This window comes from Gymnoscopelus microlampas (genome assembly GCF_963454915.1).
Source record: "Gymnoscopelus microlampas genome assembly, chromosome: 20".
In the NCBI taxonomy this organism is placed as follows: Eukaryota; Metazoa; Chordata; class Actinopteri; order Myctophiformes; family Myctophidae; genus Gymnoscopelus; species Gymnoscopelus microlampas.
Genome location: NC_139957.1, coordinates 24,333,953 through 24,361,506, shown reverse-complemented (window position 1 = coordinate 24,361,506; position 27,554 = coordinate 24,333,953). Strand labels below are relative to the sequence as shown.

The window sequence follows — 27,554 nt, the reverse complement described above, 5'->3', positions numbered from 1 at the left end:
TTTGTGCTGCTTCGTCTACTTAATAGGCTGCTACAGTTTTGTAATCATAAAATCCTGAAGCGAGTTCACTATTGGTCCCCTTGCCAGATGTTCAATGATTTTTTACGTTGGGTTTTCAATTGATGCAGAAAATAATGTCTGTAGTTAACATAAGCCTAATTCTAAGAGTTTGTGTCTATGACATAATACATTTCAGCTGTTAATATCTCAACTGTTAATGTTGAAGCCACTATGTGCTTTAAGAACATTTGAAAATAGTGTTGATTTGCAGAGATTTATTATGTTGAACAAAATGTGTTCATATCATAAGCCTTTTTTGCTTGTTTTCTTAATTTATCTACAACCCAATGCAAACCTGCTGTATGGACTTTTCTCTCATATGGATTTTGTTTTTATATTTTCAGGTTCGCCATAAGAAAGATCATGCTGCTTGAGTTCAGGCAAGTTGTTTGACACCTTCACTTTAATTCAGTAGCCTACACCATCACTAGTTTACAGATGCTAACATATTATTTTGTTGCCTTTCAGCCAGTATCTTGAGAACTTTCTTTGGGTGAACTACACTCCCCAGGTGTCAAGCAATGCTTATCTCATGTCCATCTCCTGCATTGTTAATGAGAAATTCAGAGAGAACGTCCCCGCCTGGGAGGTAAGAAATGCAGGCTGATTTGGGAATTTAGACTAGTTCCTGATTATCTGGTGAACTCACACTTTCCCCAGTAAGTTTAAAAGGGATGAGAATCCTACTAGGTTAAAGGGTAACTTTGCCAACATTTAAAGTTCTAGAGCCACAGGCCTAATTCCTGCTTGATGATCCTTAGGTATTACTGTATATATCCTTTTTTTCCTTTCCCCCAGAAAGTAAACATTTTCGAGTGCAGAGAGGGCAAGCTTTCAGCATATAGAATGCTCTGGGAAGTGATGTGTACGAGGGTCCTCCTAACAATTATAGTATTTATGTTAAATATCTGTGAAGATCACTCTTAATGGAAAACTTCCTAGCCTTGACAGAGACTAAGATAGATTTATTTGTTTTGTTTTCGCTATAATGTCTTCTTTGCCTTCTTCAGTGGGTGTAATCCTGGGTTTCAACAGTTGCACAGTGCCATTGGTTGGGGGGTGTAGGGCATTGGTCACAAAACAATAGATGAACTCTTTGGCTACAGATAGATGGTACAGCTGTTGAAATCCGGCATTAGACCCATTGAAGAAGCTGAAATGGGGAGGAGGGGATTGATGTTTCCTCAGATAGATTTTATATAAATGTTGAGACTACATGATCACCCCCTATTTCAGGAAGGCATAAGCAAATTGATGGTTTGCAATTTTCTACTGTCTGTGGGAATCTCAGGTGTTCAAGAAGGAGCCCAGTCATTTCCCATTCTTCTTCAAATGTGTGATGGAGGCTGTGCTGGCAGGAGACAAATCTGGCTTGACTCTTAAGGAGCAGACAGTCCTGCTGGTCTTCCTGGACCACTGTTTCAACAGTCTGGTATGTGCACGTAAACTACTGTAAACTACAATCTACTGTCACAGGGGAACATAGAAGCGTCGATCTCTACTTCATGATGAGATTGATAAAAGGTTGTGGACATCCAGCTGTCCTCTTCTCCTTTGCCATTTGATTGGTATGTGGCAGTTATGGGGTTATAGCTTGTAGCTGGTTCAGGTTAGGCACTGTTAGTATGTTGAAGTTTAGGCATGGGTTTGAGTGTGGTTTAATTAATACTTTTCGGTTAGTAACATTAAAGAACCATACCGGTATGATCCATGTATGTGAATCTTCACTGGCCTCACGATGCGATTTGATTACGATGCAGCCGATGCACCTGTTAACGATTTGATTTAATTAATTCTATGATGCATCTCAATAATAAAAAAATATATATTTTTGGGCTTTTTTGCCTTTATTTGAGAGGAAAGTAGGCTGACAGGAAATGGGGAGAGAGATGGGGGGGTGACACACAGCAAAGGACGCCCGGATCGGGAGTCAAACCCGCCACGCGCTGTAAAACTGCTTTACCAATCTATGTGGTTTGCGTCTGGACCGCTAGGCCAGCAGGCGCCCCGATGCATCTCAATTTTATATATTTACTGCACACGTCTACTTTTTAATACAAGCAGTCACGTATATATTATGAACTCCTTTTTCATTTATAAAGTGCTTTAACGTGCATATAATCACTCCTTAAAATATAAATGTCTTAGCATTATATTACATTTCAAACCAAAATAAGTACATGGTATAATCCTAGCCTACCTATTGTACAAATGTAATAAACATAAATCCTTATGCACTGCATTACAACTTAACAAATGTGCTGCCTATAATATACAAAAATAAGGTTTTCACATTGTAGCTCCAAGACAGGGCACTTCAGAAACAAATTTAGTACAGTAGAAACCTCACTGTTAATTTGACTTGGAGAGAATTCAAGTCAGTGTAACCAAATGGAGACGTGAATCCTTGTCGCATGACGGTGACCCTTAAAATAGCTGATCTGCAAGCTTATAGCTTGTCACATCACAATGTGATGGTGTGAGCTTGTAGATCTGTTGAGTGCTTTCACATCGCTGTTTGCTCATAGTTCCACTATCTGTAATTGTGATTGTGTAGATCAGTGTTGTGCATTGTTGTTAAATTAACAAAGGCTTTGACTGTGTTTGTAAAACAGATGTCCGCTTTCAAAGTACTGTGAGTCTTTAATCACTTGCGTTTCCCTACTCCCCTCATCCATTTCTCTCATAGTGTTACATAGCGGTTAAACTAGCATGTCTGTGCACAGTTCAATCCGTTAGTAAGTCATGGTTGTTTGAACTTTATTCGTGATACAATCTTTACCAGCAATCAATCCGCACTTTAAAATATATTACAAGACAATTATAACACAATGCTATGTAGTGTTGGATTACCTATCTCAAGATTCTAGTCTTTCAAGTCTTGTGGCTTAAAAAATGGAACAAATCATGGTATGTTTTGGAAAATGATTGGCACAATGGTCCATTAAGTTTAACATAGTTAAACATAGTCGAGGGAGGGCGTTCAGAGTGACCAATGCTGCCCAACACTCGAAAAGCCACTGCCTTGTTAAAATGCCATTTTCCTTCCCCTCTCAAGATAAGGCTAAAAATAACTAATTCTGTTTTGTGTCCTCAAGGTGGCAGTGTTGGACTAGACTGTGTGCCTTGGGCCAGCTTATGCACATCTGTAGTATCCACAGCCGCATTAAACCACAGGGAGCCACTGCGGATATCTAACTCTGAAATCTGCTGTGATAGCCCATTGCACTTTGATTGTATCCGATAGAACTCTCTAAATATTTTAGTTGCAGGCTTTTATTAAGGGCTGGTGGAGTGCAATAAAAATCTGTCATAAACAATACTTTTGACAAGTCTCTCCCCTCAATTGCTCCCTCTCTCCCTCATGCCGTCCATTTTCCTCCCTCCTTTGTTCCCTCTCTCCTAGGAGGTGGATTTGATTAGAGAGCAGGTTCAGCAGCTCATATCTCTGCCTATGTGGATGTGTATCTTACCAGTAAGCTCTCATACCTTTTACCTCCATGTCAAGCATTTGTATCACCTCCCCGAACTGCCATGTGATATGTCATTGCTTAAGTATTGCAATGTTATGATGATGATATATCTGGTAGCACAAAAAAGGATACTTTCAATTGATGTGGTGGTATGTCGTGTCTGCAGTCCAGACTCCAGCACGAGCTGAAGAAAGTTCCAAAGCTGCAGAAGTTCTGGAACCTGATCAAGAAGAAATACGATAAGATGGACCCTGGGGATGCTGAGCAGTAAGGCACTATTCTTCAATCTTCAATCTGCTCATGACTGCTTTGCATCCACAGAGCACTGCTATGCTCTCTCATGCTCACTGTTTTCTCTCTTTTCTGTTATCATCATCAGAGCCACAAAAGAGAGAACATTTCTATCAGCGCTCATTAAGAACAAGTTCCTGGGAGTTCTGATGTCCATTCCAGCATCAGGTAAACAATAAACATGTCGTTATCACATGTGTGCACATACACCTCACTGTGATCCTTCATAGGGTATTGCCACGACAGGTTGAATGAGCTTTCGTTCACAATGTCACAATGAGATATTTATTTCCCACAAAGAATGTACACAGTACAATACACAATAAAATCCTCAGTGTTCATTTATCCATTCGTAATTCGAGTTAAATTATCATGCAGGATTTAACAGTGTAAGTGTGATCAGGTGAGACAGACTCTTCTTCTGACCTTGGTGCCGGTTAACAGGTCACTTTATGACACTGTGCTATGGATGACCTTTCCCCTGTGCCATGATGCACTGTACACTTGTCTGCCTCTTTGCGGCACGATTTGTTGTGCACGCCTGGTCTCGGGTTGCATCCGTCCTCTGCTCAGGACCTCCATTAGTGTGACACACCTTTCTGTCTCTCTCTTTCTCTCTTGTTACCCTGTCGGTCACAAAAGTTCATTTGTTCCTCTGTGACCCGTGCAGCCGCTGAAAGAGCATGTGCTCCAGCTGCCACTGGCACTGGCCGTTGTGTTGTAATGCAGACCGACATGGAGGCCCCCCACCTGAACACTAAGAATAGTGTGTGTGTGTGTGTGTGTGTGTGTGTGTGTGTGTGTGTGTGAGAGGTAGAATTCAGACATGACAGAATAGATTAAAATCTGCAGCCCAGCAGGATCCACCATCATTCTAGCTAGCTGCTGCATTCCCCTAGCTTTTGCACCAACACTAGTGCACGCACGTACACTCTTAATGAGGGCTTCGCTCTCAGTGTGCTGCTGTGGCAGGCGTTGCTATCCTTGTCTCCTAGCAAGGCTTACACACTCAGTGTGATGCCACAGTGTTGTCCACATGCGTTTGCTCTGCTCTCATTTCCCAGGTGCATAAACACCCCTCTGCCTAGCACCGTGCGATTGTGTGCGTTTGCCAATGTATAATCCGTTTCTTCCCCTCTGTACTCCTCAGGTCCTGTATCCATGGATATGGTGCATTACTGTGAGAGGTTTATCGAGCTCATGATAGATTTGGAGGTAAGACTCGCCCTGTTGTAACATAACCTGGGTAGCCCTGTCACACAGGACCAAAAGTGCCACCTTTCAAACCTCTGACTCTTGCATGAATTACCTGAAACCCATAATCTAATCTTGATTAGATTAATCTAATCAAGATCAGATTAAGGGTTCTTTGAAAGCACTTGCTCTGTGAAGCAAGGCACGAGGATGAAAACTAACACAAAGTCTCAATGAGTGAATATGTGTCTGCTGTGAAGTGGTCCAGACAGCTGACAGTTTTGCCTCTTGTCCTTCATGCTACAGCCGGTTCAGGTCAAGAGACATAGATAAATGTACGATCCGAGCTCCACCCATTCAATTTATTTTTGTACCGCCTGCAAAGCTACGTGACACGCCGCGCGAAAGAGGTTATTTTCAGCCTGATGACTTCTGTTAGGAGGTGTAAGGTGTAGACTTGGTACAATTTTTATTATCTGGGTTGTCTTATCTGGCACAAAAACACAGTGTCACTTAGTTAAGATGGCTGCTCCTGCCTGCGCCGTGTGGATCTCCACTTACCGGCGGTGGGGCTGAATAGATTTCCTTCTGGCTGCTCATTGACAGGCCGGCCTTGCTGTTCCTGGCAGCGGCTAGTGGCCCAGCCAGCCGCCTGTCTCCGGAGACATCTCCTTTCCTCTCCATCTCCTCCAGCGATATCCTTTTACAAAGCCACGGCTGCCTGAAATCCATACTTCCCCTCTCTGATGATGACCTGAGAATTAATGCACAGGGAAAAAACGGAGATCCTCCATTTCATGCCTTTTTAGAGCCAGCTGTCAGGGATGTGTAGGGAGATCAAAGATGGCTGCCGGAGATAAAGGAGACACTCTGCCTTGTCACTGGCGCGGTATCACTCACTGCACCTGCCACCTTTGAAGAGCGGCTTCCCAATGACTGAAATGAGAACGGGTGTTTTGGTTTGTGGCGTTTTAAGTGTCAATATTCTATTACATATTCTGTTTCATAGTGCTACTGTTTCCCTCTGTGATGGTTCTTCTCCTGTCATGTGATGGGCTGACCTCCTTCTTTCATCTTTGGGCAAGCTGTCAGAACATCAAATTCTCATTTCTTTGTCAACTGCCAGTGCCCACTGAAGGAGTTCAATTTACCTCTTTTATGAAAGGCCCTTTATGGTCCTTGGTAGATGGCACGTTATTCTGCTATCTTTATATCAGGGAATCAAAAGCTACTATGGGTCTATTTACTTCAACCAACCAATTCCCGTTTATGTCTTATTGTCAGGCTGTCTGTTATTGTTTGTCGTTTCTATGATCTCTAGAGAAGGCCTCCCACCCTCCACCCCAAGATCAATACAATGTCAGACTGGATGCTGGGAACTTTGGTTTATAGCAAGGTCAAATGATCCCTTTGACCCTTGATAGGATGTCAGTCCATGCGATAACTAATTGTTTTTGTCATTGATTGTAAAGTGGAAGGTCTTCATCAGCATCAAGCATTTTCACCTCAGAAATGGACCAAGGTTACGACGGGCATCCTCCACACATTTGTTTTTGGTGACATTCAATCCTGGCCATTAGTCAATATGGGTGTAGCACATTTCTCACAGACCATGTGCATATTACCTAATAGTTGTTTTTTGTTATCTTTTTGGGGTGTGTCCTTGTGGCTTGAGCACTTAGCATGCCGACCATATCACTTCATGATTATTGATTCATGTCATTTCCCGCCTTTGGTACTCTGACGGTTGTCCAACATCCTCTCCTATCTGCCCTCACTTTCCTGTAATATCTTCAATGCCCTATCTGCAGAAAGCCTCAAAACATAAGATAATACATTTTTCTTTGGTCTCTCAAGCTATAGTTTTGTTGGCAGCATCCCTTATGTTGCCTACTGGAGACATTTAATGGAGCAGTGTTGCATTAGAAGCATTTCTGAACCCTGTATTGCCATGTTAACGTGTATACTGTGCATGCAGGCCTTGCTGCCCACCAGGCGCTGGTTCAACACAGTGCTGGATGACTCTCACCTAGTGGTCAGCTGCCACCTGTCCAACCTCACCAACAGAGAGAAGGAGGGACACCTTTTCTGCCAGGTAATACACACAGATGCATGCCAAGCATGCATGCCGAAATATAGCTGAGCAATTATCAATACATTATTGGTATTGTGATATGAGACTAGATATCATCTGTAATTGTGGTGCCAAGTCAAATTCTTAGTACAGTATGTGAACATTCCTGACCAATAAACAGGTTTCGATTCTGATACTGATTTAAATGTTGACTTTACCTGCCTGGTCTAGTGTAGTAGCGTTACTGTAATGGAGCATGGATTAGAGTAAATTGATTGAATGTTCTGAACTTTTTTTAAGGACAAATGCCTCCACCTGTTTGGTCTTCGCATGCACATAATTTATCTTATCTCAAAAATGTCTTGTGTGTAAAATATTTCTGAAGGCATCAATTGTCATCTGCAAAAGATTATCAATATTGAGGTTTTAGATGAAAAATCAAATCATGTGGTCCACATGGGAAGTAGTGGTGGGAAAAAAAGTTAATTTTATTGAACGAACAATTTTGTTCATGTTCGTGGCAATGATCAGTTCAAATGATTCGTTCATGTACTAGTGAAAAGCAACTCAACCGCTGTCTGTCACCGCTGTCTGTTGCGGGAACAGCCCGCCCTCCCATCCTGTGTACGGGGGCAGGGGACGGGAGGCATGAACGAAAGCCTGAACGTAACGAGTTTGTTCACGTTCACAGCAATGAACTAGTTCTTTTGAACGAATCGATCATGAACGACCCATCACTAATGGGAAGGGCGTGCCTCCAATGTGGATATGTTGTCTATGACAGTGGTCCCTAACCCAGGGACCACTCGCTGGTGGTCCACAATGCCAGTCTGCATGAAAATACGTTTATTGTATTTGATGTATTATATTCACGACCATTATACTGTAGAACAGCTGAGCCGCCATTGACATGATTTGGAGTGTTACTTCCTAATCGCCTAAGACCAATGTAAATGAAGGAACAAACCAGTAAAATTATTTTCCATACAAGCTACAACCATTTGCAGTTACATACTGTAATAGTCAGAGAAGAAACATAGGAACAAGTCAGACAACATGACAGTAAGTAAAATTATTCTGGGTGTTTATTAATTAATATGCTTACATATTTAATATGTTATTTAAATTGGTGGCCGCTGTTTGATTTCAGGAAGCAAACTGTGTCTCTGTTGTCTTTTCTCTCTGTAGTTGCTGGACATGCTGAAGTTCTACACCGGCTTTGAGATCAACGACCAGACAGGCACCGCCCTGACGCAGAAAGAAATGACCACCCTGCACTATGACCGAATCACCTCGCTCCAGGTAATTGCAACTCTATCCACCACCTGCTTCATCTTGCTTTATCCTGTAAATTATACTGTTGTTCACCCAAAAGATTAATTATTTTCCATCAATGACCCACCCCATGAAACCTTGAATTCATGATATTCCCTTGTTTTTGTCACATTCCTAAGCGAATGATTTGATAATTATTGGCTCAGGAATGCAACAAAAAACAAAAAAAAACTCCATGAATTCAAGGCTTCGTGGAGTGGGTAATTGATAGGAAATAAGTATTTTTTTGGGTGAACTACTCTTTTAAACAAAACGCAGGAGGATTGATTACTTATTGTCAACGGATTCGATCCCCTTGTGAATTAATGTGCACCCGGACTACATGGGCTCCATGCTGAGATTGAGAGAGCGACATAGGGAGAGAAAGAGAAACGGAGACATGAATATGTAAACATCCTAGTTTGCTGCCAGTTACCAGATGCCATTTCAGAGATGTGATATCAACTGGAATGACCCTTGATGCTGAAACAAAGCCATGCAGTGTTTCCTTTTGATTAGATTATCCACCAGACAACCACTGCAAAACTATGATCTCACCTAGCATGCACTACCATGCATGTTTAACCCTAACCATTTCCATACAGGATTTCTTCCTGGGTCATACACAAGCTGCCAGGTGATGTGAGCGTTCATTCGACTTAACAGTTAATCACTTAAACCCTCTATTCTCAGTAAAACGGACCGTGCAATTGTACTTGGACCGCTTTATTTCGTCTACACCAAATCTCTAAGCCAAAAATCTTTTGGTTGTCTTGTAGGCAAACATCAGTGTTTTGACTGGTTTGAAAAAAGAGAATAAACAAGTTGATGTTTGTCAGGCGCTCGGGTGGTGCAGTGGTAAAGTACCTGCCCACCAATGAGCAGTCTAGGGGTTTAACCTACTGCAGTGCATCCGTCTTTGTGTCTATACAACACAATTGGCCTGTGTTGGGGGGAGGGAAGCCGGGCGCCGGCGGGGAGGGGTATATTTGTCACGGCATGTACTCCGCAGGGAGTGTTGGGCAGGAGGAGTAGGACGTAGGCACTACATTCTCCCGGTAGGGGCTCCTCACTGGTAGGTGAGCCGATAGCGTTAAAACACACATATGGGGAGAAATTAATTGCAGACAACCGAACTAAATTGAGGAGAAAAGGGTGTACAAATTGATAATAATATGCATGCATAATTAATTTATGCATGTACTGTATGTACTTTCCTGTACTGATTAATCAAACAAACAAATTATGTTTAAATAATGTATAATAAAATGAATCATTCCGCACATCTCTACAAGCTGCATATTTTCACACTAACGGCAGTTAGTGCTTCATTGTAACTCAGAGATTAGAAATGTGTTGTCCTTTATTTGTGGGCCAGCAGTCATGCATGTATGTTTTTTATGTTCAGTCTTTTTTAAAATGTTAATGGCACCCAAATACGGAACGAGAGTGATACTGTATTCAAATTGAACTACTAGATTAACTCTTTGACTGCCAGAGTAATAGTGTGCCACTGCTGCCAGCCAAAACAGCGATTTTACTGTACTTTTGAGAAATCATGGAATATTATCGCCGTCCTCACGGAGATCGGCTCATTACACGCACAGGGTTGTAGAAGGGAAAAAAATGTGTCCGGTCGCGATCCTCCATTAAAGAGCTATGGCCGTTTCAATGAGGCTTGTTTTGCCGTAAAGCAGGCGGAACGGACATCTAGCAGAGATATAGCCATTTCACTGCAGGAAATAAACAGGAAGTAAACAAGGTTTTATTTTTTTAAATGACGTAATTTCCGGGTCTGTTCATCAGGCAGTGAAAGCATCATCAGGTAACAGCGCCATCTAGTGGAAAACCACTGAAAACAAAAACGTGGCCAAAGTCGTCCTTGGCAGAATTCGACGCGTTAACGCGTCCAAAGAGTTAATAAGGCTACATATGTGTTTGATACGTCCATAGGTAAATTATCTGAGTGTTCTGTATGTGTTTGTGTGTGGTCCGTATTCCAGAGGGCAGCCTTTGCCCATTTCCCAGAGTTGCAGGACTTTGCCCTGTCCAACGTTGCTGCAGTAGACACACGAGAGTCCTTGACCAAGCATTTTGGTCATCTCAGGTAAGACATTCAGCTGAAACATGAACAATGAACAGGAATCACATGAGGAATATGGAAAAAACCCAATGATAACTTTTCCATACACATCAATCTTGGCATTGTGTTGCATCATAACATAACTCTGTTGCTGTTTTAGACAGCCTCCTTAATAAGCTGTGCAGGTGTTCGCTCCAGGGAAAATGACTAGGCAAAATATTACATACAGTATCTCACTTCCCACCACAAAACTAAGCACTCAAAAATTACATAAAACGCTGTGTCCACATGTATTGTAATTCATACTGCAAAGGCAGTATTCAGCATTTTCTTTTCGTTTGTCAATATCGTGCCCCCATGCCTTGTTGCTGTCTCTCTGTTAACTGGCAGCCAGGAAGTCCTTGAACAGGCAGCTGGTACAAGCCAGAGAGAAAGACGCGCCTCATTAATTTAATCGATTTGCAGTGGCTTGAGAATAAACTCTTTGAACAGCTGTGTTTGTCAGTTCATATTAGCCTGGCTGCTGGAGAGCCAAAAAGCCCCCTCACTTTGATGGACTGGCCTGTGAATAACTGTTTTTAGCGTGTGTGTTTGTATCAGTGTTGATTTTGTCAACTAAAACTATGACGAAAACAAAAATCAAAACCAAGCTACGATGACTAAAACTAAGACTGAATATATTGACAATTGTATCAACAAATAAAAACGAGACAAAAACGTTAATGAGGGACGAGTGGAGAGGAGATCCAGTAGAACTAAAAGAAAAGTCATTTTGTGTTTGTTGCGCTCGGGTGTTGCGCTCTGAAAATAAAAGATCTACAAGCTCACAACGTGTCGCGCTGCGACGTGTTGTGAGCTTGTAGATCGGCTATTTTCAGCATGCAACCAAGTGTAAAATCAGCCATTATGATGCCATCAAGGCCCGCCAAAATACATTTTAGTTGACTAAATCAAGTGTAGATAGTCGACTATAATCTTATGATATTTAGTCGACTAAAACTAGAGACAAAAAAAAACATTTCAGATGACTAAAATATGACTGAAACTAAATGGAATTTTATTCAAAAGACTAAAACTAAATCAACACTGGTTTGTAAGTGTATGCACAAAAGGGAGCGAGAGAAGGGCTAGGTTTTTCCTATTTTTACATTTGGCACGTGCCTGCCACCACAAGGTTGAAAAATCTCTGCTTCCAACATTTAAATACAGGTACCATGCAAATTGCACCCTCACATCTTAATCTAACATCTGTCTGAATGACAGATGGCCCTTTTCTGAGTTTGTTATGCCCTCTCTGATCATAGCTCCTCTGTCGCACGTCAGCATTAAATGAGAAAGAGTGGTGACTAAGCATTAAGCGAGACAAATTGTGTCTGAGTTCCCCACTTCCATTTCCTCTCTTTACTTCTGTGCCGGATTATAGATGCTTAAAACCCACATTAAGTTCCTGAGAGTCGAGCACAGGGATATGAGCCGAGTTGAGCTGAATCAGGTAGAGACTTGCCTGAGCTCTTTTCATGTATTTCCAGAAACGGCACTCTTCCTCCCAGTATTAGCGTTATGAATATAGCAGCCTCTGCATTGTTTGCCATTTCACAACTGTCACCAGAGCAGCTCTGGGGTTGGGACACTCCAAATATGCCAATCAGATTTAATAAGGCACCTCTCATACAAGCAACTCATACTAATGCCTGTTCATTCCAGCTGCACTACCCGCCAGCTAAGCTCCCAGTCACCCACCACCATGTCGAATTTATGCTCTCAGTCCTCCTAAACTCACAGAGACAGCATTATTGCATAACCTGTCCACGTACACACACTCTTAACATGTATCGGTTCACTTAAAGGTATAACGAGTAGGATTTGTCAGTTGCGGTTTGTAAACACAACATTCAAAGATGCTCTCCTCCCTGGCTTAAAAACACAAATAATGCAGATCTACTTCCCAAAGTTTGACACCAAGAAATACAGGCAGAGAGAATGCACTCTGCATATTATGTGTCATCTGAGGCCAGAGACCAAAGAAGATACTTATTTCCTCAATGTTCCACAGAACATTGCTTGAAATTTTGACAATTGGCGCATTTTAATGCTGTGCACAGTTGAGATAAACTTTCGCACACCTAGGATAAAAGCTTAAGAGCAGGTGCGTAGGCAAACAAGTGCACATCAATAATAAAAATACGCCCACACACTGCAAAACTGCACAGTACAGGAGCACATTTATTGAAAGAGAAGCAACGTTTCGGTCTCTGATGACCTTTTCCAGGCATAATCGAGCAGTTTGACAGAGTTACTTATATACAAACTTATGTACAAACATACAAACAATCGGACCAGTTATTTGTCTCATGGGCCTAGCAGTATGCTGGGAAACGCATAACTAAACAAAGGCTCTCCCACTGGATAGTGGAGGCCATACAACTATCATACGCCACAGGGGCTGTGTGGGCATTCCACTAGAGGGATATCTACATCCTGGGTCCTTTTTTAAAGTGATCACTATACAGGATATCTGCGGCAGCAAGCTGGTCTTCACCCTTGACCTTTGCTAGATTTTATAGACTATATGACTGTATGTTCTAAGCTTAACACAAGAAATGACCCCCCCCTCCCCAACTGTTTACTGTACATATACGTTGCTACGTACATGTTGCTACTAGTGTTGATGATGTCTTGTTTATTATTGTATATTATTGTATGTCTTTAAATGTCTCGATGAATTGAATACACAGGACCACAATGGAAACAAGCCCCTAGGGCTTTTTGTGTTATCGTTTTAGCAATCATTGTTATATCGTACCACTGTGCTATTTGCAAACTGTTAATAAAGTATTCAATCAATCAAATTTGACTGCACCGCCCCTGGCGCATGCAGTCCTCAGTTTCTCGGCAGTATGGGTGGGCGACGTTTATCACATATCCCATAAGCGAGACATTGAGTGAGTAATGTGAAAAATAACTATAGGTTACAAACGTAACCCCAGTTATTTGAGTGTTACGAGCGAGATGTCACGCTGAAACACCCTCCTTGCTAGCCTGGTAAACCCCCCTCCCTCCGGAAATCTCATTTGCATTTGATTTCAGGAAGGAGTTCTGGGATCGCTCAGGGAGTAAAGCTGCCCGGTCCGCTGCGTGTTAGAACCAATCGGCGGCTGCTAGGGGCGGGATCATCCAATCACCTGCCAAGTAGCTTGAAAAAATGTAAATGCCGTCTGTCATCGATTCTGCTTCAGGAGTCTCAGATGGAAGTGGGCTGTGAAACAAAATGTGTGTCGCAAGCTTCTTCCATTTGACAGAGTCAGTCCTTGCATGATAAGCGTGGAAGGAAAATGCTTACTTGAATAATGCACTGGGCCACGGCGGTCCCTTATGTAGCACAAAAGGGGGGTGGTACCCTGCTGACGTGGCCTTGTGCGACCTTGATCCAGCCAATGACTTGTCTGGAAGTATATAATAAATGCTTCTGTGATCACGCCAGGGGGCGCTCTCCTGTAAGCGAGACATCTCGCTCGTAATACTCAAATAACCAGGGTTATGATTGTAACCTATAGTTATCCTTGGCTTAGAGTTGTTCAACCGCTGTTCATAAACAATAACCTTGCATAAATAAGGTTGCATGAACTATTCAAAATCTACTCAAGGAAATCATGCTATAGTGCCACATTAAACATTTTTGTAATAGGAAATGCTGCCAAGTATTTATCTATTATTGCTCACATATTCCTGTGTGGCTGCAGAAAAACATGTTTGCTCCAGAGTTTTACAGACAAATCTAATAATGTTGCATAACAGAAAGTTTTCCATAAGCTCTGAACAAGGGTCGGTTCAGGTAGCGGTTATTATGTTTGTCCCCAGGTTGAAGAGGAAACTGATTATAAATGTAATATTAAGGGCAACCATCCCCCCTCTCCCTTACCTTTAGAGTAGTTATGCCTGTGGCTAAGCTGTCAGCCATGACCTAATCCAGTCTCCTCTCTTTCTATAACTCACAGTGAGTTGTTGTTTTGTCACTAAGGGAAATGTTGCCTACATATCCCTCTACCAGACCAGTGGCTGGGCGACTAAAGTGCAGCAATGGCAGAACTGCCACCCAAATGTTCAAACAAACGGGGCAGGGGCTGAGAGGGCGCACATGCACATCACCCTACACATAGATACCGTCGGTCATTGCCACGTGTGGCTGTCCAGGCCCTGTCACTGTGTGTCCCTCCTTGTGTACTGGCCCCATGCCTGTGTCACGGTGTGTCAGTTCGATTAAGACAGATCTGTATGCAGAGAGTCGTGTCTCAGCTCTCAGAGATGGAGATGGGCTTTGATTTTCATAATCCCGTCGCATCGATGCACCCCGGCCCCTTAACCATTTAAGACCGGGAAAGTATCTGTGTCATTTTAGATGTCTTTGGGCTATCAAACTTGTATATCTGCTATTTTTGAAAAATCTTGAAAATGTGTGCAAATCTTTGAATATTTTTTTTAAAGTTTGTACATTGTTTTCATGTCAAGGACCCTCAAAAATGTATTTGGCCGCCGACTCCCATCTCAAAATATTTAGTTCCAGGGACCCCCCCAGAAGCAAAGATTTGAGTAAAAAATGTTACCTTTAAAAAAAGAATATATATATATTCAAAGATTTGCACAAATGTTCCATGATTTAAAAAAATAAATAAATTAATAGCCAAAGAAATCCAAAAATGACACACAGATGCGTTCCCGGTTTTAATGGGTTAAGACACGCATGCTGACAGAGCAGGCTGCAGTGTCAAAGCAAACCAGCAAACTGCCTCGCACCGCAGTGCTAACGAGCACAGAGAATGAGGAACGGCCCCGTTTCATCCTCATGTGTATACAGTGCTGTTGATATTGCCATTTGAAAGAAACTCCAGTCGATTATACGAGAAGAAAACCTTCAAATCCCTGCACCTGTAAAGAGTAGTTCATATAGTATGGATACATCTTTTCCCCTATGAACAAAGTATCAGATTTCGTCTACACCAATGACCATTTCACCAATCAATACATATGTTGCAGCAATTAGAGGCAGTCAGTGTCTGTCTGTAATTGCTGACGATTGAAAAAAAGAAAATAATTCCAAATTATGTAAAGAGGACACGGATCATTAATTCTCTGTTTTATATGCTTGTTTTCTTTTTTCTCACCTTCCCTCTGCAAATCTCCACCCCTGTAGTCCCAACACACTCCACCGGGTGGCCTCGTATCTTTGTCTCTTACCAGAGCTGGCTGAAGGGCAAGACACCACCTATGAGAAGGAGGTTCTTCTTGAGCTGCTGGTAAGTAATTGTAGCTGTTGCTCCTCACTGATGTGTTTATGAGGGCATCACAGCATAGTTGCTCCAACCCCTTTGAGACGTGTGAGAAGGAGGTGCAAGGAGCAGGAACAATGGCTGCTAAGCAAGAATTACACAGTATAATGGGGTTTTGTGTTTCTCATTTTAAAAATAATTAATTTATTTTTTTGACCTTGGAATACATGCGATGTCCTTTCCTTACCACCCTCCCCTCTTGAATTGCCTTTTTAATCCAATTACTGCCTTATGTGGGCAATTGTTATGGGGAAAGAAACCGAGGACGCTCCTGCTGAGTGAGGATGGAGGGCATGGTTGTTGTTTTTTCTTTTTTTCCCCTTTTTGTTAGTCTTCAGAAAGGCCAGATTTGGTCTGATCGTCCCTTCTTTCTCCCTCCCACCCTCTCCTTGAATAATTATCTTTTTCTAAAACCCTTTGCGGAGTCTAGTGGGCCCTTGTTCTGCAAGTGTCCCCAATATACATTTAAACACATGGTGTACGGGCCTCTTCATCAAAGTGGGTCCTTGTGGACTGACCTGCAGGTACTCTTAATTACCCACTCAGACCCTCCCCAGGCCCCCGCTGAGAAGCCGTGGAGAGGATCCTTTTCATAATTAGTTGATTAGATTGTCGCAGTGGCCAACGTCAGGGGACTCGTTTATGTGCGCCCAAGGTTGCCCCCGACAACCAAATCTCTCCTACATATAGGGGGGCTTGTGTAACATACAGTTGCCGTGGCTCAGGAGATAGGCCGCTGGTCAGAGCTCACCATGCAGCAGCAAGGCAGATCACACACTGCGGAGACCACACCCATAATTAAGCTAAAGGATGATGAGCCGGTCCTCCTGCTGTCATTTAGACCAGTTTAGACGATTTACCTCCTGATGGGCCCAATGAGCTAGTCTGTATTCTGCGGCAGATATCATTCTCCCTCACTGGGTGAATAATTTATGAACAGGAATGTTTCCCCCCCCCCCTTCTTCCCCAGAAAGGACAATGCGCTCTTTTACCAGAGTTGCACTGAGTTTAAATGAGTCTGGTCTATCACTCTCTCTAAATACCTGCAGGGGTGCTTTCAGGACACACCACACCAGTGGCATATCCTCATTTAGACATTGCTCATTATGTGAAGCCAAGCACACTATTCCTCTGAACAGCTTTAACTCATCTAGTTGGACACAGAAAAAGCTGGGTAGGCAGTGTAGCCCAATGTTTAACTAACACTGTTCTATCACTTGAAGGTCATACTATGAACTGTGCATATGTCCTGTCCCATGCACTCCAAATACCCTGTTTTAACTCTCTTCTACCTGGTCTACAGAGACATCTATCCAGGTCTCTGTGTAATTGTAGAGTAACCCTGGTTTTCCACACAGGCAGGCAGGGCTATGCTGTAACAGGATTAGCCTTGCATTGCAGCCTGCAAGTGGAGAGCAGAGGATATTATACAGCTCCTGGAGCATGTTGGCTTCAGCGGAACACAGGAATATCCGCCTAAACACTTCCACTGTAGTGTTCCAGGACACGTTAATGCACGGATATGCAAACTAACTTCATGCGCTGGTGTGGTCATCAGCATAGTGAAAAAACCTAGCATGTAATGCAATAAATCCTCTGCTGACATACGCGAATTAACCGATAAACATGAAAGACATTTGAAAGGTTTAGCTTAACCTGACATTTACGGTGGGTGATGTAATGGAACGGTTTGATGACGTGATTCTGTGATATCATTTTTCTTCATTACCCTGTTTTCTCATGGGTGAAAGAATAAAAATTCTAGACACTGAGTCAGAAAGAGAGATGGGGACTTTTTTATATTTCTCTCTCTGTGTCACTTTGTTCTCTTCCTGTCTCTTTCTCTGTTGTTCTTGTCTCTCTCTGGTTGACTTGGAGTTCTGGCACAACTTCACCTACTCGCAAGGTGCATGGAATTAGTACAGGTGCAGGAGTAAGATCAAAGCCAAATTCCACATCCAATTTATTTCTTTATTGGTTGATTTGGTAATGGCTCTTCGGTTACAAAACGTGTGACTGTATGCAACGCTTATAAAGGCCACATGCTAAAATATATATTTCTCTATCTCACTTACTCACTCACACACAGGTGTCTCGTCATGAGCGGAGAATCTCTCAGATTGAGCAACTTAACCAGATGCCCCTTTATCCAACGGAGAAGATTATCTGGGATGAGAACATTGTGCCGACGGAGTACTACTCTGGAGAAGGTGTGTGTTCCTGTGTGCGTGCATGTGTACGTGCACCGCGGCACATGGACTTGTTTGCATATCTAATCAGTGCCCTATAATACACACACACACACACACACACACACACTATGTTTTATCCCCTACATCCCAAGGGCACTTATCTGGCAGTGATCTGGCAACCCTCCTCATGAGGAATCCTCTTTAGCTGGCAGGGGCACCTTCACCTGCTAAGATACCACCTTACAATCAAAGCAACACCTCTTAATCGCATTACTCGAGTGGGGAACCCAATCTGACTTATGTGTGTTTGTGGGTGTGTGTGTGTGTGTGTGTGTGTGTGTGTGTGTGTGTGTGTGTGTTTTCCAGGTTGTCTGGCCCTACCTAAGTTGAACCTTCAGTTCCTGACACTCCATGACTACCTGCTGAGGAACTTCAACCTGTTTCGTCTAGAGTCTACATACGAGATCCGACAGGACATAGAGGATGTGGTATTGCGGATGAAACCATGGTAACCAACCACTTCTGCGTTACATTTGACAATATGCCGTTAAACTGGCATCTGGTGCAACTACCCTATGTTCTCATATACTAGAGTGATACTCTGATTATACCCTCATCATAGGTTTTGTAAATGTTTGCCCAGCGCCTGCTGTCCTGGTCACTTCCAGCCTACTCTTTCTGCTGTTGAAAGATCTTTGTTAGGGGTGTGACTACTTCTAAACATTTTTAATGCTAAACGTCAACACAAATAAAATAAAAAAGTAAATGTTCAGAAAAATCTTTAGCCGTTTAAATGAAGAATTGTTTTATTTTTTATGCAATTTAAATGTAATCTCTGAAGTGATAAAGTGAGCATATGTAAATTTGCAATAGTAAGTTGGTTTAATACAACAGCACAATACAAAAATCATTGCTTTAAAAACGGTAACCTTGAGTGGTGATTCCAGCGGTAATATCAGTTCAAGCCTGACACCATCACAGCAAAAACATTTGTTCAACTTCATACTGTTTTGAGCTTAGTTCTGTTTGATGTTGACTTTTAATGCCGTCTTTGAGAGCAGACTGATTGACTGGCTGCCTGTTGTGTGTGTCTGACCTCTCCCTGGCAGGCAGTCAGAGTATGGAGGCGTCGTTTTTGGGGGCTGGGCAAGGATGGCCCAGTCCATCACCGCTTTCTCCATAGTAGAGGTAGCCAAACCCAACATAGGAGAGAACTGGCCGGCCCGTGTCCGGGCCGATATCACCGTCAACCTCAACGTGCGAGATCATATCAAACATGAGTGGGAAGGTATGACTCTGTCTCTCTGTCTGTCTGTCTGTCTGTCTGTCTGTCTGTCTGTCTGTCTGTCTGTCTGTCTGTCTGTCTCACACACACACACACACACACTCTCCCCATCTCTCACCTTTTTGTTTTATTTGTTTCAAAATTGTTTTTAAAAGACCACCCATTTTCAACGTATCTTCATATATTTGGTCCTCATTAATGCTTATTATAAGATGTCACCATTTCTGTCTATTCACTCTCAGAGGGCTTTTGACAGTTTGGTCATTTCAAACATGATTTCAAACGTTTTGTTTTATGTTTTATTAATTATAATAAAATAATTAATTGTATTTCAGCATGCTAGCTTTCCAGGAAGGTAAAGGCTGTAGTTTCTATTAGCTTGGATTCCCCTCAAATGTGCTTTGTCTTTTCATATAATTATGATCAAAATACATTTTGATATATTTGGGGGTACTTGGGACATATGTGTCATCACCTTTGCCTGGTAAATTTGCTGGTGCTCTAACATTTTAATATAGATATCAACGTGAGTCAACCAAAAAGTTTTGCCACGGTCATCGTAGCAAGGCTATAAGTCCCTCAACCATACCGCTGGCTGACAATAGCTAAGCAGCTCACAACAACAAAGCTTAATAATGATTAATTAGAACATTTGCAAGGGCAACGAAACTGTTGCCACAGCCGTCGTGACGAGGCGAAAAAACACCTCATCGAGACGGTCAACTGATGATGCCTAAGCAGCACTCAAGCAACACACCACAATGCCTAATAATAATAATTTAGTTTTTAAGGAAGACAATGTAGACACAATGAGCTGAGTTCAAACCCACGATGTGCAACTGTGCATCGTTTACCCTATAATAAATGGGATGGGATGCCCACAAGGCAAATTGTGTTGTGGGCTTACTAGGGAACCACAACAGCAGTGTTGCACAACAATCAAGTACGCAGTTTATGTCCTCCATAAATTCTTCCCTGAGCACTCTATCCAATCGTCCCTGGCCTTGGCCTGTTGAACCCTGCCTAGCCTTGTGTCTGTGTTCAGGCGTGCCATTTCTTGGGACTGTCCAACCCTCTGTGTTTTATTTCCTCATCTTTTGCTGTCTCTCGGCATGCGAGGAACAGGCACTGTAGATAATGTTATTGTAGCTTGTCAGCCATAGGGTTGTCCCCATTGCCTTTTTGTAAGCTTCAGATATTCTGCAAATTTTCCAATAGAATATCCAAATACTCTAAATCAATTGCCCAATAAATCAAATCAAGGCTCTTTGCATTGAGATTGTTATCTCTGCAGAGGGTAATTTATATCTCCAAAGTCACTCACATTGCCAAAACACAAAGCTGCACTGGCATCTTTTCTGTGTAAAAATGCCAAGTTTATTTAATCTTGAAAGTTGTATTTTAGTTCTATCTATGCATGTAAAAATATATCTTAGTTACACCTACATTGTTCTTGTGTAGTGTCTGGGGGTACAGGGGGCTTTTTACTGTATTTTTTTTTTTCAAGTAGTTTTTTCAAGGAATTGTCACTACTACTGTAGGTATGAAGCTCACTCTGCTTAGTGTGAGACCATCCCAGATGACAGTTTCTTAGACTTTTCTTCTCTCTTGCTCTATAACCTCCTTCACTTTTCCACACACTATTTTTTTAAACAAATTTGCTTTCTCTTACTCCTATGATTTGATTCTCTTCCCTGGCTTTTATCCCATTGTATCATTATAGCTTCATGTTTTAAAGATCAGCCATGTGCTGACGGGGCTGTTTCTCTCCCCCTCTCTCCCTCTCTCTCGTGTTCTCTCCCTTAAAGGCCCGTTCATAGTCCCTAGATGTGTCTTAACGGGAGGCATGCGTTAATCCGACAGACCTTTTCTCCGACTATGTGGCATCCGCGTGCGGTTAGGGTTAGGGTGCGGGTTTGGTTCGGGTTTAGTATTGGAAACGTCGGAGCGCTGCGCTGTCGGAGGAATGCGCTGTCGGACTAACATACTGCACCCGTCTTAACGTGCGTCATGGGGGTGAGGCATTCCGTCCGTTCTTTACGGACACATATATGGTTCGCTCACGTGAGAGATTGCACGTACCCAATGTTGCCATGTCTGCTTATTATAAGCGACTTTGGGCTTATTCTTCTGTATAGTTGCTTGTAAACAAACAAGCAATTTTTTATTGGTGGTTGCGGTTTTATTTGGTCTTGTTTCTAAAGTGTAGTTGCTTATTTGGACCAATTATTATTTAAACCAGTGATTCTCAAATATATATTGTAGATCTGCTATTTTCATATGCAGTGGTGTAAAGTAACTAAGTACATTTACTTAAGTACTGTACTTAAGTAAAATTTTGAGGTAATTGTACTTTACTTGAGTATTTCCAATTTCCAATACTTTTACTTTTACTCCACTACATCTCAGAGTCAAATATTGTACTTTTACTCCACTACAATTATTTGAAAACTTTAGTTACTAGTTACTTTTCAGATATAAATGATGATATTATGAAACATACATTAACCACTTTAGCCCAATTTTATACATAGGCTATTTTCAAACATTTTTGTACTTTTACTTTTGGTACTTTAAGTACATTCTGATACCAATACTTTTGTACTTTTACTCAAGTACATTTTTCATTCCAACTCCAATTTTTTTTACTTGTAACAGAGTACTTCTGCATTGGAGTAGTGATACTTTTACTTAAGTAAAACATTTGAGTACTTTTTCCACCACTGTTCATGTGTGGCCTAGTCGATTCTTTTGGGCTTGTTTTCATAGACCTGGTTACTTATTTCTCTCACAAAATCTGGCAACCGGTTGTGTCACGCTGCAATGTTATGAAACTAGCATTGTAGCCCAGTGGTACAACAGGCAAAACGTAGAGAACGTCCGTCGGGCTGACGGTGAACGTCAGCCCGACGGACGGAACAACTGGAGCCGTAAGTGACGGAGGGGGAGTAAAAAACGACAACGCAAGGAGCGCTGGCGCTCGTTACGTATCCTTACGTCCGACTATGAATGATACTTCACACCCCATCTCTCTCTAGGGCTGCGGAAGCATGATGTTTGCTTTCTGATCACGGTGCGGCCCTGCCTGCCCTATGGCACACGCTTCGACCGGCGGCAGCCCTTCGTGGAACAGACTGGCCTGGTGTACGTGAGGGGCTGTGAGGTGCAGGGTATGCTGGACGACAAGGGACGTGTTATTGAGGAGGGTAGGTTCACGCACGCACGCACGCACGCACGCACACACACACACGCCTGCCTATAACCTCATTGACGCACATGCACACATACACACATTTGTATACAGAGCTAAACACACTGCCATGCCCATAACCACAACACATATATGCATTATTTTGTTTGCACAGACACAGATCTAAATACAGATGCACGCATATCTATAACCACCTTGACACACGTGCACACTCACAATCACACATGTGTATATGTACATATACATAAACACACACAAACACACGCTGAATCACGCACCACTTTCTTAACACTTACACACTGGTGACATGTGACATTCCCCCTCCCATCAAGCCCAATGGAGCAGGTCAGAGCAGGGTTGTCATGGTGACAGTCACAGCGTGACCTGACCTGTCTACATTAACATTCCATTAACCTGAGGTCAGCAACAACACCTGAGAGCTTCCGGTCTTTGCTCTCTGCTTCCTTTATTGGATTGAAGACCACAGTGCATAGCCTGCATCATATGATGCACCCATGTGCTTTTCCAGCAAAATATGCTTAGAAGATTATCGGCATGATATGGTGCACCCTGATACAATTTGTGTCCCAGACAGGCTTCACAATATGATATTCACACAAAATATAACAAATTGCATTTTCTTAAATGCATTTAATATCTAATAATAAATCAAATGATTGCAGTGTCAGTCCATTAAACAAACATTGCCCCACGGTGTGGTCATTAGGTGGTGGAGATGATGCCCTTCCTTTTTTATTTAACTTTATTTAACCACCAAGAGCACATTGAGACAGGGTCTCTTTTACAATTGTGAACTTGCCAAGAGGCAGATAAAAAATCAGTGCTTCAGCCTATAAAAGAAGCTCACGGTGAATTTGAGTTTTTTTTACAACTTTATTTTACAGTTTTTATGTTACATACACGTATATACACGTACAAATGTATAGCATTTTATACAAAAAAGAGATCGCGTTGATATAACATACAAGACTATATAAACACACATACAACCCCCCCCCCCCTCCCCCCTCCCCCCTTAGGCTCCAAACAAAAAACAAAAAACAAAAAAACAAAGCAGTGGGACAAGATTACAATCAAAACACAATTTTCACAATTCTAGACAGAGATACCTCTCCTTATTCTATATAACAGGGACAGTTTTTCACTTCACAAGTCGGACACAGATAAAATATGTACAAAAATAATAATAATAATTAACTGAACAGTTGAGTTTTTTGACCAGATGATCTATATGAAATTTGAAGTTCAGTTTTTGTCCAGCCAGATGCTATTTATATCGGTCCACCCACTCTATGGATGTCCCATCCAAGGTGACGATGTTCAAAGGGACTACTTTGGAACCATGTGGACTGAATATAATGGCCATTACATTCAGCCGTGGCCCCTCCCGTTACTAAGGGACCTGCTGTCTTAGGCGGGGGGTGAGATATATCATCCCCATCCGGAGAACCTGGCTCTATGGGCTTGGCCCGTGAGAGGATGAACTTAAGCACTGTGGGTCTTCACCACAATGTCATTGCGACTATAAAAAGTGCTAGGGCCCTGTCAACTTTATGCCGCTAAGTGGTGAGTGTTCGAAGAATGGTGTGAAAGTTACATGTTATCCTGTTCCAGGACTCTGTGAAGGATATGTTATCCTTTCTCCAGGAGCTAATGGATAAGGGCAGGGCGTTCTCCACCGTGAAAGTATATCTGGCAGAGATTTCTGCTTGCCATATAGGCTTTGAAGGCATAACAGCGAGTCAACACCCGCTCATATGCCAGTTCTTGAAAGGAGCTCGCCCCTTGGTCCCGACATGGGATTTAGCTGTGGTACTGGATTCAATCTGCTGAAGTTTCTGTCTCTAAAGACGGCGCTATTTCTGGCTTTGGCGACTGCAATGCGCATCAGTGATGTGCACGCGCTCTCGGTACACCCGGAGTGCACTCGTTTCGCTGACAACAATCTGGGAACCATTTGCAACATCACGACATATAAGAATAAAAAGAATGTGTCCAGCGAATCTGTCAGGTTGTGACTGTGTCGTTTATGGTGTTTAGTTACGTCTGTGTTAAAATGTAATTAATTATGCGGCGGTATCCGGAAATAGCGCTGGAAACTACAGTAGGAAATCACGTGACTCACCGTCTCCACTGAAACACGTCAAATGTTTCATCCCTAAATCGTAACATATTGTAAGTCATTCGCTAAAAGAAGCACATGTTATTTCAATAATTGGCAGCTTCTTGCATTGAAACCAGGCCTGCCTGTCTTGATGTGGCCAACCAAACCTAGGTCCAACTGTTCAACACCTTTACCCCATGTTGTATTGGGTGTAGCTTCCAATCGTCAACTAGCATCATCACACTCTTTTAGTAAGGGGGATTTTATGACACCCACACCCACACGCAGTCACGCACAGTAACAAACAAATTCAAACACATCAGAGGCCAACAGGATTGAGTTTCACTAGCCCACTCCCTGCCCTGCGCTACCATGAAGGATTTCCATTTATATGTCTGTGAAAGCTGCATCACCCTCTAGCCCCCTATGGGAGTAAGCCAAAAGCCCTCAGCTAGGCTGTCAGGCATTGCAACGCCTGTTCCTGCCTGAGAGGCATCAGAATGTAAGGCCTATTACTGCTGAGGTGAGGTAGTGCCCAGTCGGAGAACTGAAGGATAAGCTGTTTTTATCAAGGCGAGCTGGTTTGGTGTTGTGGGGCAAATAAAAGGATATTTAACTCTGCAGTTCTGGATTTTTGAGGGGTTGGTCTGTTTTCAAGGAACCTGTCTCTCTGTCCCTTTCTGTGTCTGACATTCATTCAACACAGATTTTTTTTTTTTAATATAAAATTGGTTTGTCTTGGAGACGCGAAATATACCTACAATTCTGGAATGGGCCATATGTCTGCATGTTTGTGTTGTAGTCAAAATAATGCATGTACAGCAGTGGTTATATAAGCTACTGACTCTGGACAGATTGCACATTGATCCAATCTAGCTCATTAGCTACATATTCAAGAAATAGCCTTGTACAGGTTTGCTTGAGAATTATGCAAGTCCCTTGACTCTTAGACTGAGGTTAAACCAACATATGTGCCCTACATTTGGCAGCTGGCTCAAGTTGCATGGCACATAGCACATGCTCTATGTTGACATGTGATTTTATGATGAAGGTATGGCATTGCTTAACGTGTGCATTAGCACCTACAAGTGAATGAAAATTCTTTGGCAGACAATTCAATCCCATAAAAGACAAAAGACATATTCTGTCTTTTGCACGGGGTAAATTAACAGAGAGAGCGACAAATAATGTCTGATACCATCCATAATGGTACAGTACAGTCTCCTCTTGTCCCTGTCCCATTACTTTTGCTAGTATTATGTATTTTTTTGGTCAAATAATATCTGATCAAAACATTTCTTTCTCTTACTTTAAAATGTTTAATTGCCCATCTAAAATGTGTTAAACTGCCATTTTGTGGACCCCAGGAAGAGTAGGTGTCTCAACAGTAAATGCTGGTTTTCTGAAGCACCCATCTTGTACATACTATATCAGCCTCATATCAACTATCAATACTATGTACATGACGAAAGATGTATGTTCATATTACTGGTGATTGTACATTATATTTAAACCTATATTATGTTTATTAATAGGTTATTTATTATGCTAACCCAGTCAGTTACTCTTATTTTTTATCTTTATATATATTTTTACATTTGTATTAATCTTAGTTGTATCTCTCCATTCTTACCTGTCCTGTCCTGTTTTTCATGCGTATTGCAGTCTGTGATGACACCTGAATTCAATTTCCCCATGGGGATCAATAAAGGTCTCTCTCTTGCCCACCATCTCTGTGCACTGATCAGACACACATTATGCTTGGATATACACTACAATACACAACACTCACATTTCACCAACACGTCAGGTAGTATTTAGACACCACATCTTAGAAGGTAACTTTGAACCTTCACCGTCTTCAGTCTCAACAGTAATAGGCTAATGGAACACTGTTCACATCATTGGCTTGAAACGTCTCATTCAGAAGTACCTTGATACAATGATGAAAATGTAATGGATCAAATGTTGGACGATATGTGTTATTATATGAAGGTGGCAGCCTCCTACTTTAGGTATGTTCTATTGATATGATAGGTTCTTGGTTTAACTATAATCCTAGATTACTATTTCTATGCATTTGATGTATTACCTCGTGTTTACCTTGCTTACTGCATCTGCTAAATGCTTAAATTGTAAAATGCCTAAATTGTAAAATGTCAGTGTGTCCACCATTGAAACAATTGAAATGTATAATTTGTAACCAATATCCGCCCAGGACCTGATCCTAAACCTAAGCTGCGAGGAGATGCCAGAACATTCCGTGTGTGGCTGGATCCAAACCAGTACCAGCAGGACATGACCAGTAGCATCCAGAACAGAACAGAGGATCCCTATGAGACCTTCAACATCATCATGAGGCGCAAACCCAAGGAGAATAACTTCAAGGTAGGGGTGTTTTAATTTGAGGATCTTGGATTGTAGGTGATACAAATATCTCTGCAATCTGCAGAGAGATTAAAGATATCTTGCCCAGTGCTTCTGTCCGTTCTGTCAGTGCTAACTGCACTCGCACACACACACTGTTTCCAAAGTGTCTGGCATTGCCGCCCAGGTCAACTTCAAACGTTACTACCAGCCCATTCTGTCACCCATCGTTAGACACCAATAAACACATGGCATCAGTCCAAGATGCTGAAACACAGAGGGATCATGTAATTGGGATAAGATAAGACTGTAAAATTGTTTGTCCATAGACTACCTATCGCTCCCTGTCACGCTTCTGTGTTTTCCTCTTTTGTGTTTTCCGTTACCAGCACACACAACAGTAAACACAAGCGGCAGCGGGATAGATAGGAAAATATCTAAGTGGCCGCAACAGAGATTCCAACCTCAACTAAAAATGACCAATGCAGCATTAACTCATTCAGTGCCAAGCTTATTTATTCATGTTAATGGAATTTTGGTTCTGAGTGCCACAGCCAAAAT

The 27,554-nt window shown here is 42.1% G+C and overlaps 1 protein-coding gene across 3 annotated transcripts in view; it reads left to right on the top strand.

Moving 5' to 3' along the window:
- aqr (aquarius intron-binding spliceosomal factor) overlaps positions 1-27,554 on the top strand; it is a 79,265-nt gene that overhangs the window by 2,301 nt on the left and 49,410 nt on the right. For 2 of the 3 annotated variants that reach the window (XM_084044338.1, XM_084044337.1), the window contains exons 5-20: positions 405-444; positions 533-649; positions 1,352-1,492; positions 3,467-3,535; positions 3,700-3,800; positions 3,913-3,992; positions 4,975-5,039; positions 6,997-7,113; positions 8,281-8,394; positions 10,410-10,513; positions 15,678-15,780; positions 17,903-18,023; positions 18,372-18,513; positions 19,115-19,293; positions 22,329-22,496; positions 26,845-27,014. In XM_084044338.1, the coding sequence (XP_083900464.1) occupies positions 405-444; positions 533-649; positions 1,352-1,492; positions 3,467-3,535; positions 3,700-3,800; positions 3,913-3,992; positions 4,975-5,039; positions 6,997-7,113; positions 8,281-8,394; positions 10,410-10,513; positions 15,678-15,780; positions 17,903-18,023; positions 18,372-18,513; positions 19,115-19,293; positions 22,329-22,496; positions 26,845-27,014 (1,831 nt within the window). Of the gene's footprint in view, positions 1-404; positions 445-528; positions 650-1,351; positions 1,493-3,466; positions 3,536-3,699; positions 3,801-3,912; positions 3,993-4,974; positions 5,040-6,996; positions 7,114-8,280; positions 8,395-10,409; positions 10,514-15,677; positions 15,781-17,902; positions 18,024-18,371; positions 18,514-19,114; positions 19,294-22,328; positions 22,497-26,844; positions 27,015-27,554 lie in introns of all 3 variants that reach the window. The other variant, XM_084044339.1, reaches the window with a different exon arrangement.